The 10,341-nt window shown below is 46.4% G+C and overlaps 1 protein-coding gene across 2 annotated transcripts in view; it reads left to right on the top strand.

The window, feature by feature from the left end:
- Window positions 1–5: 5 nt before the first annotated feature.
- C20H17orf67 (chromosome 20 C17orf67 homolog) overlaps window positions 6–10,341 on the top strand; it is a 28,858-nt gene continuing 18,522 nt past the window's right edge. Inside the window, exons 1-4 of one of the 2 annotated variants that reach the window (XM_054709109.1) lie at window positions 6–80; window positions 2,555–2,655; window positions 7,875–8,077; window positions 8,508–8,564. In XM_054709109.1, the coding sequence (XP_054565084.1) occupies window positions 8,540–8,564 (25 nt within the window). In that variant the 5' untranslated portion in view covers window positions 6–80; window positions 2,555–2,655; window positions 7,875–8,077; window positions 8,508–8,539. The remainder of the gene's footprint in view (window positions 81–2,554; window positions 2,656–7,874; window positions 8,078–8,507; window positions 8,565–10,341) is intronic. The other variant, XM_054709110.1, reaches the window with a different exon arrangement.

Below are 10,341 nucleotides of genomic sequence, written 5' to 3'. Positions count from 1 at the left end.
GCAGGAGTCCTTTTCCGGGCCTGCCAGGGGCGCCCACGTCAGCGGAGAGGCCCAGACAGTCGCCACGCTCTCGGAGGAAGGTGGGCAGGGACCGCGGCGGGGGCTCCGGGCGGGCGGGCGGGGCGGGGCGGAGGTGTGAGGGATGATGCGCAGGCCGGCTGGCCGGAGGGGGCGGGGCCTTGGGAAGAGGGCGGGGTTGAGCAGAAGGGGCGGGTCCCAAGGGGCGTGGCTTAGGGAGAACTTTGGGCGGAGTAACAAGAAGTGGGGGCATTAGAGAGGATGGATGGTTGAGCCCTGTAAGTGCAACCATAGAAAGTTCTAGTATGAATGATTTACAGTATGAGTCAAGCTTATCTCAGACCTTCAACCTCCCCTCCTTCTCACTGTCTGGTGGAGGTGGGAGGTTGGCACAGTTTTGAATGTTGGAAGGGAGAAAACTGGCAGTTTTGAAAGTGTCATCCTCCTATCCTATATAATAATCCTCCTATATAATAAAAGGGTAATATGCAAATTAACCCTAACAGTGGACCGACCAGAATGACCGCTAGACCAGTCACTATGAGGCACACTGACCACCTCTCAGTGCCTTTCCCCAGCTGGCAGGCTCCAATCACCCAATGGTGAACAGGGAACTGGGGGTGGGTGCTGGCTGTGGGCAGCCAGGGAAGATGGCCCTGATCACAGGCCAGGCCTAGGGGCCATACCCTGTGCATGAATTTCGTGCACCGGGCCTCTAGTATAATAAAAGGCTAATATGCAAATAGACCGAACGGCAGAAAGACCGGTTGCTATGATGCGCACTGACCACCAGGGGCAGATGCTCAACACAAGAGCTGTCCCCTGGTGGTCATTGTGCTCCCACAAGAGAAGTGCCACTCAGCCAGAAGCCGGGCTCACAGCTGGTGAGCGTAGCGGCAGCGCTAAGGACCCCTTGAGGGATGTCCGCCTGCTGGCTTAGGCCTGCTCCCCGGCCGGCAGGCGGACCTCCCCTGAGGGGTCCTGGGTTGTGAGAGGGCGCAGGCTAGGCTGAGAGGACCCCCTTCCCAGTGCACTAATGCCGTGCACCAGACCTCTAGTATACTAATAAAACGGGACGATCCAAGTCAAACATTGAGAGAGGTCACCTGAGCTCTTATTTGTTAAACTCATACTAGCAGAAGGCTTCCCGTGTGCCAAGCGAGCACTGAGGGGCTCCAGCTCTCACAGAGTGCCAGGCCATGTTGAAACAGGCCTAACAAGAAGCATTTATCAGCCCTGTTTATAAAGCCCAGCTTCCATCTTGGCACTTGCTAGCACCTGGCTGAGTTTATCATCCCCACTTTACAGATGAGAAAACCAAGGCACAGAGTGGTTGAGAAACGTGCCTGATGTCACAAAGTCAGTGGGTGTTGGAACTGAGATCACTGTGTTTGAACTTGGCCACCCAAGTTACCTTCCATCTAAATTAAGCCATCCAAGAGAGACTTCCTTTATTTTGTTATTTCTCTCAAGACACTTGCCCCAGGGTTCTTGTTAACATGCAGATTTTGATTCCCTTTTTTGGGGGGAAGAGGCCTGAGGGTCTGCATTTCGAACAAGTGCTGCTGGTTTTGCTGATAGAGTATGTAACAATCTGGATTGTGGAGATTGAGGGGAAAGTGCGAAGAAATGGGAAAAGTGTTAGGTGGCATGGTAAGGCCCTCTCATGTCTCTGTCCTCTTGTGCTTGTCGGTTCACCTCTCTGGGCCTCAAGTTTTTCACTGGTAACGTGGGAGGTTGAATGAGTTCTCCGAAGCCTCCCTTCTGTTCTGACAGCCTGCACTGTATATGGAAATGTCATTGTCTTTTATGAATCCTAGTTGAGGCAGAGCCTTTAAATTAGTTTGGACTTGAAAAGATAACAAAAGAATACACTTTTTAAGAGTGAGATAAAAAAAATCCTGTTATAGAACATTTGGAGAATATAGAAAAGTAAAAAGAAAAAAAAAAATCATCCATCTCTCACCCCAAAGACAACCTATGTTTGAACATTTTGGCCTATTTTCTTCCATTGTTTTCTATGGAAACATTGGTTTGCTTTGTTGTATGTGTAATATTGATCACATAGTAGATATATTCTCTGTCTGGCTATTTTTTAATTTAACATTACAAAATGACTTTTACACATTTTTATAAATTTGTATTTAATGGTTGCATAATATTCCATTCTATGATAGTACATAGTATATATAAACCTTACCTCTGTTATTGGCTATTTAAGTTGTTTCTAATATTTTGCTATTATATATAGCTCCTCTGTTTGGGGTTTTTCTTTAGAGTCTCACATTTCGCTAAAGGTCTGAAACGTTTAAAGCTTATGGAAAAGTTTTTAACAAAATAGTCTCTCTTTTGCCAAGAGAAAATCATCAGGGAAATTTATGTGTATAAGGACAGATTAATAGATATTACTGCATCTGGGGAAAACACTCTTATTCCACAAAGAATTACTATTATTAAAGGCAATAGTAATAATAATTCTTATTATAGCCATGCAGATCCTAGGCTCTGTGCAAAGTTTATCATCCTCATTTTACAGATGAAGAAGACTTGCTTGATGTCACACAGCCAGGAGTCATCTGAGTTGGGGCTTTGAACCCAGCCAGTGAGATGCCAAAATCCGTGATGCTCATAACCCAGGTAGGTATCGGAAGGTGGTCTTCGATCACCTGCATCAGCATCATCTAACCAGGTCTTGACCAGGTCTCCTGAATTAGAATTGTGATGGATCCAGGAATCTATCTGCCTTCTTAACAGTTTCCCCAGGTAATTCTCTTATGTATTTATTAAAACTTTTTTTGGTTTAAATTGTGAACTATACCACCTATACAACAGATTTTTAAAAAATATATTTTATTGATTTTTCGCAGAGAGGAAGGGAGAGGGATAGAGAGCTAGAAACATCGATGAGAGACATTGACCAGCTGCCTCCTGCACACCCCCTACCGGGGGACGTGCCCGCAACCAATGTACATGCCCTTGACCGGAATCGAACCTGGGACCTTCCAGTCCGCAGACCGACGCTCTATCCACTGAGCCAAACCGGTTTCGGCATATACAACAGATTTTATAAAACATATGCATAGTTAAAAAATAATAAAATAAACACCTGTGGACCCATCACGAAGGTTAACCTATTGGACATTGGGAGAGGAAGAAGAAGAGGGGACAGGAAGGGGGGCGGCCTGGGGAGAAGTGGGCCGGGAGGAGACCAGAGACTGGGGGTGCCCTAGGTGCTGCCTGCTGCAGGGGGCGCTGAGGAGCCCTGGCTCTGGGAAGAGAGGGCACACAGCATGAAGGGGCCTCCAGAACAAGGCGTGACAGCCAGGCACACTCGGGAGGAGGGGGCCATTCACGCAGCTGCTGCCACTCCGTCTGTGAAGACACTGGCTCCAATTCAAAGGGAAACTTGCTCAGAAAAACACAACAGACACTCACGCACCCTAGCCCCACGGAGTCCTGACTGTCAACATGCTCAATTCCTGCACTTGCCCGAAGGGTGATGTCATCGGAGTCTGTGTCCCCGGCTTCCTCAATGGCTCAGCCTTATCTCTGCTTTTGCAAGGCCTCTGGGACTGAAAGAGGAACAATCTGCTTCACTTAAGACAGGAGAGGACCATGATGCCTGACTTTTCCTGGCAGCCTCGGCCCCCCCGAGGATTGCCCTGGCAACATCCTGAAGCTTATTCGTGAGCCATCAAGGCACCATCAAGTTACCCTAACTTCTCAGTTACTTGGAAAGTAGTGTCCCGTTTTAAAGGTTGCAATTCGATAAGTTTTGGCAAATATGGACACCTGTCTGATCAGACAGACTTAAAGTCTCCCAAACACATAATTTCTGTGGGTTTTGATCCTGGGAGTTGAAAACATAATATTGCCGTGCGTTCCAATCGGGGAGGAAGCCACCAAGGAGATGGCCAGACGGTCACTGAGACCTTTGCCCAGTTGGACGGAGCTGGAAAGGGAGCCCGTGATTTAGTGAGGCCCGTTCTCCATGTGGGTCCGCGTAGCTTTCCGAAGTGCCTTTTTAGGGATCAGAACCACGCAACCAAGTATTAAGAGAAAACTCAGAACCAGGCTTCTGGATTGCTGCATCACAAAGTGTTCATCGAGGTTTTCAAAAAGAATGAAGCATGTTTAACCACATTGCCACTCACTAGGAATATCATACTTAATTATGTGGGTAACAGCAACATGATGGTTGTTGTGAATAAATAAATTATTATTATTATTATTATTATTATTATTATTTTTAAAAAGGACATTGGGAGCCTCCCCCGTGCCCACCTGATGGCTACCCTTCCTCCCCCCGGCAGGGAACTGCTGTCCTCATTTGCGTGTTCTTCATTCCCTTGCTTTTCTTAATATTTTCCCACCCCTGAAAGTATCCCTAAACAATAGGGTTCTGTTTAGAAAAGCAAACCCAGACCCGCCCCAGCAGGAAGTAGCCGTGAAGCCTTGCATATAGGAAGGCTCTTGGAGGAGGTAAGCTGAGTGGGGTCTGGGTCAGAGTCTGAATCCAGCTTCCCTGACAAGATCCCACCTGGAAAAAACAAAAATCAGTGGGCAGGGCCTGGGACAAGTGGGCGGGTCTGTAGTTGGAACACCAGGTCAAAACATGGCTGGGAGCCCTAACCGGTTTGGCTCAGTGGCTAGAGCGTCGGCCTGCGGACTGAAGGGTCCCAGGTTCGATTCTGTACCTTGGTTGCGGGCACATCCCCAGTAGGGGGTGTGCAGGAGGCAGCTGATGGATGTTTCTCTCTCATGGATGTTTCTAACTCTCAATCCCTCTCCCTTCCTCTCTGTAAAAAGTCAATAAAATATATTAAAACAAACAAACAAACAAACATGGCTGGGAGAGAGGTTGCTTTCTATTTTGCCTTCTTAGCTCACTAGGACCTCCCTCAAGTTCTTACAAAAAGGTTAACATGGCGTGCTCCTTGGGGAGAAATGAGGATCTTCTGCTGATCCAGGGGTTAGGGAAGCGGAACCTCAGCAGCTCATGGTTGTCAAGATAAACAAAATACGTGTAATCTGCCCCAGGCTCACCCAGGCAGTCTGTGCTCAGCGTGTCTGCACCTCATGGTGCCCCAGCCCATGGCGCCTGGTGCCTGTCTGGAGCACCCGTCCTTCATGTCGGAGCACAGTGGCCATCCTGGGGTTTCCCTTCACCTCTCTCCTGTTTGCCTCCTCTGCTTCCTGGGCCTCGTGGCTTCCCCTTTCTTGGTGAATTCTCTTTTTTTTGTGTGTGTGTGGGGTACATCTGTCAGTAACTTTTATTTATTGATTTATTTTTATTTTTTTTTCCAATCTTTCTTTATTGATTAAGGTATTACATATGTGTCCTCATCCCCCCATCAACCCCCCAACCCTCCCCACTCATGCCCTCACCCCCCTGGTGTCTGTGGCCATTGGTTAGGCTTATATGCATGCGTACAAGTCCTTTGGTTGTTCTCTTCCCCTTACCCCCACCCTCCCGTACCTTCCCTCTGAGGTTGGACAGTCTGATCGCTGCTTCTCTGTCTCTGGATCTGTTTTTGTTCATCAGTTTATGTTGTTCATTATATTCCATAAATGAGTGAGATCATGTGGTATTTATCTTTCTCTGACTGGCTTATTTCACTTAGCATAATGCTGTCCAGTTCCATCCATGCTGTTGCAAATGGTAAGAATTCCTTCCTTTTTTACTGCAGCGTAGTATTCCATCGTGTAGATGTACCACAGTTTTTTAATCCACTCATCTGCTGATGGGCACTTAGGCTGTTTCCAAATCTTAGCTATGGTGAATTGTGCTGCTATGAACATAGGGGTGCATATATCCTTTCTGATTGGTGTTTCTAGCTTCTTGGGATATATTCCTGGAAGTGGGATCGCAGGGTCAAATGGCAGTTCCATTTTTAACTTTTTGAGGAAACTCCATACTGTTCTCCACAGTGGCTGCACCAGTCTGCATTCCCACCAGCAGTGCAAGAGGGTTCCTTTTTCTCCGCATCCTCGCCAACACTTATCGTTTGTTGATTTGTGGATGATAGCCATTCTGTCAGTAACTTTCAGAGTGAGGGCACATGGGAGGCATCATTTGAGGCCCCGCCTGTCTATCCATTTCTTTATTCCGCCCTCCACACCTGATTGTGTATCTGGTATAGAATTCTGGGTTGGGAATGATTATACTTCACGACATTGAACACATTGTTCCATTTCTGCTGCTCTTCGTGTCGCTGAAGAGATGTCTGAGGTTATTCTTATCCCTGGTCCCTTGAGTGGGACTGGTTTTCGCTTTCTGGAAGCTTGTAGAATCTTCTCTTTTCCTCTAGTGTTCTGACAGTCCACAGAGGTGGGCCTGCCTTCCTCCGAGTTGGCAGGTCTGCTGGGTCCTTCCGGTCCAGCAGATCACGTCCTTCAGTTCTACAGTTACTTTGTTGACTGCCTCCTCGCTGTTGTCTGCGTTCCTCTTTTTTGATACTTCTGTTGTTGGAACATTCAACCTAGACAGTCCTCTCTACTTCTCCCTTTTAAAAACACAAACTTTATTTTTAGAGCAGTTTTAGGTTCACAGCAAAATGGAGTAGAAGGTACAGAGTTCCCATACATTCCCTGTCCCCACACATGCACAGCCTCTCCACTATCACCTTGGGGCACCAGAGGCACATTTGCCACAACTGCGGGAGCTTCCTTGACCCACCGTTATCACCCGAAGTCCATCGTTTATCATGAGGGCCCACTCTTGGCGTTGTGCATTCTATGGATTTGGACAAATGTACCCACCATTCCAGTGTTGTGCAGAAGAGTTTCACCGCCCTAAACATCCTCTGTGCTCCAGCTCTTCATCCCCACCTCCCTTCTAAGCCCTGGCACCCACTGATCTTTTTACTCTCTCACTAGTTTTGTCTTTTCCAGAATATCGTATAGTTGAAGTCACACAGGATGTAGCCTTCTCAGATGGGCTTCTTTCACTGAGTCATATGTATGTAAGGTTCCGCCATGTCTTTTCAGGGTTTGATAGCTCATTTTCTTTTTAAGTGCTGAATACTATTCCATTGTCTGGATTTGCCTGTTTATCTGTTCACCCACTGAGGGACACCTTGGTTGCTGCTGAGTTTTGGCAATTATGAATAAACTACTGTAGACATCTGTGTGCAGCTTTTTTGTGTGGACATAAGTTTTCAACTCATTTGGATAAAGGTCGTCTTTAAAAAAATTTTACTCTTTTTTTTTTTTTTTAAACAGCTCTCTCTTGCTCTCCTTTTTGCTCTATTTTTCTAAAAAATTTCCATAGCTCAAACCATGAATCTTTTAGTTTAGTTTTTAATTTATATTATGGCTTCTAATTTTGAAAAACTGTGTTGATTTATTTTCTGAATATTCCTTTTTACAGCATCCTGTTTACATTTCGTGGGAGCAAAAAAAAAAAAAAGATCTCTCAGAGGATATTGTTGCTGGTGGTTGTTTGCCTGTCGGCCTGCATCATCTCTGCCCCAGTTTGCTTTTTCTTTGGTCCCTTTTGTCATCATTCTTCACTTTGAAGGCTTTCTCAGATGTCTTGTGAGCCTCCAGGTGGCTCTGATGCGCCTGAAGGTTTGAGAGCCGTTGCTAGACTTTCTCTTATCTCACCGAAGCTTATCGCAACCGAGCTCCCACAGAGAAAAACAACACACATTTCAGTACTTTTCCCCGGAAGAACCAGAGCTGTTCTCTCCCACTTAAAGACCCAGCACTTTTCCTGAATGAGATGTAATATGACAGTAGCCTTAGAGGTGGTTTCACCAACGATTCCGCCCAGGCCTCCCTCCCCTAGTGTGTGTGTTTGTGCCACCTCGCATTCCTACACCTTTGCCAGCGCTCCTGTCATTCCTGTTTAGGTTGGAGAGACGCCTGGCACCGGCCGTCAGGAACCTGCCGCTGACCTTGGCTCTCCTCACCTGCTGGGCAGACTTAAGTTGAGGCCGATGTCCTGGCCCCGAGCGGAAATGATAGCCCCCTTGGGGAAGCACGCCGCAGGCCGGAAAGGCCCCTGTGCAAGGCCAAACCATCTTGCCATTGTGTCGCTGCTGCAAACAGGAAAGTGCGTGTTTGTGTAGCATGCTGAGGGCATGAAAAGGGAAAGAGAACCGAAGGGCATGGGGTGTGGACACCAAGGGGGGAAATCCACTCATATTCAGAAGGGCCCACATTTTCTTTGCAAATACAGATGTATTTTTATTTCAGCAACATGTAAAATTATATATCTTAATATGTATGTGATTAATCCTTTGGTTATTACAAAGATATTTACAGACTTTCTGTCATGTGCCTGAGAATAGGGTGGGTATGCACGTATACATAAGGGTGATTTCACAAAGAGAAGAAGGAATGATAATAATAGCAACAACAAGAGTGGTTTCCAAGTGTTGGACCCTTACCAAATCGGTCAAACACTTCACGCATGCTTTCTCTTGTAAGTCTCAAAATCCTGTGGGTAAGTTTTATGAGGATTACTATTCTTTTCTTTATAGGTGAGAAAACAGTGATTTGGACAGTTTGCCCAATGTCACGGCTTCAGTGTAACACAGGTAATAAACTTCAGAGCCGGGATGCAAGCAAGCCCAGGTCTGTTGGTGACTCTGTAGCCCATAACCTTGACCATTACACCACACGACCTCCGGGGTGGATGTGTATTCACTTTTGAAGGAAGCTTCCATCAGGACCCCATGATTAACTTAGATCCCATAGCTCCAGATTTGGACACACCATCCCAGCAGAATCCCCTGTGTCAGTTAGCTGTGGTCAGGGTATTGCTGTGTAACAAACCACTTTCTAGACCCAGTGGCTTAGAATAACAGTCGTTTAATCTCAAGGATCTGCAGGCTGGTGGTAGCTCTGTTTCAGGCGGTGATAGCTGGGGGGCCACTGAGCTAGGCTGGGCTGGCTTGAGAGGGTCTCGTGTAAGCTGCACATTGTGTAGACTTGGTTCCTTGCTCAGGTGCTTTCCGTGTGAGTAAATTCTGAGGCTCAGCCCGAAGGGGCAGTAGCTACCTGGGGGAGCTCTTTGGGTAGCAATGGCAGCGACATAGGAGGGCAAATACACTTCATACCCCTGTTTGTGTCAGTCTGCTTCCATCCCATTGTCCAAAGCAAGTCACTTGGTGGAGCCCAAGATCAAGGGGCAGGACTGCCAAGTCATGTGGCAGACAGCATGGGTATGCAGTGGTGGTGGTGAATGGAGGCTAATGATTCAATCTACCACAGCTGCCCGCACAGTGTGCTTATAAATTAATGGGTGTATGTACGCACATGCAATTTATGGAGTTACTGTTATTAAAAACTATAAAGGAATGATATGTACCTTGTAAAAATATAGAGTTTCTATGCTGGTGGGAGAGTCAGACAATTAAAAAAAAAAGATAAAAACAGCTACGTAAAGGGATGTTAGAATTTATTTCATTGACTCTGGACACATTATAAGTCTCTTGGGACAGACTCAACATCTTTCTCTAGTTAAAAAAAAAGATGTTCCCTTGTCCTTGAAGTTTCTTTAGTTCACAGAATTTGAAATCACGTCTTATTCTTCTAAAACGGTATTCAGTGCGGCAACGTCGGGAGCTTGATGTCAGCTCTATCGCTGTTTAGGAGAGTTAAAAAAGACGGGAAACCACGCAAGGGAAGAGATTAGTTATGCTAGGGTGCTGTGAATATGGATGGTAGCATTCTTCCTTTACCTTTTCTCAAGTGTCATATGGGCAATGCAGCTCTCCTAGGCCTGAGCATCTGATGAAGGTCTCCAAGTTAATTAAAATCATAGGAAAATAGTCTTAGGCACTGTAGCACTCTCTCTTTCCACATCCAGTAGATTCTCTGGGATTGCTGGCAACTTTTAGCCCTTTGCACTCGCTTGCTTTTTTCTCGATTCCTTTATTCTACTCGGGATTTAATTTTTTAAATACCCCAGATTTTACAAAGCGCGGCAGTAGAATAAAAAACTGGAGTTTCTTTTCATACAAACTTATTTATTTGGACTTTTTTAATATTTCAAATTATCGATACATTCAATACAGTTCGACATACGAGCTGCTACCGATGCTAACCGTGTGGAGTCACACTCGACATCCGAGTGCAAAAGGTTAGAATCGTTCACCTTAGTGGCCTTGAGTTTCCTGATCTTGGTTGTCCCCGGTTCCGCTCTTTTACTCTGCCACCTTGTGGGTGTTTGGGAAATTGCATCTTCTGCTGTGAGCCCTGCTGACTCACCTAATAGATCCGGCTGCTGCTTTTCCAGGGAAGGAGGAGGGGGTAGAAGAGAATTCTCCCTCCCGGAGGGACATCACAACAAGGTGCCTTTGCTCGTTCAGT

This window comes from Eptesicus fuscus, chromosome 20 (assembly GCF_027574615.1).
Source record: "Eptesicus fuscus isolate TK198812 chromosome 20, DD_ASM_mEF_20220401, whole genome shotgun sequence".
NCBI lineage: Eukaryota > Metazoa > Chordata > Mammalia > Chiroptera > Vespertilionidae > Eptesicus > Eptesicus fuscus.
Note: the sequence above shows the minus strand (reverse complement) of the source record. Positions and strands in the feature narration are given on the sequence as shown.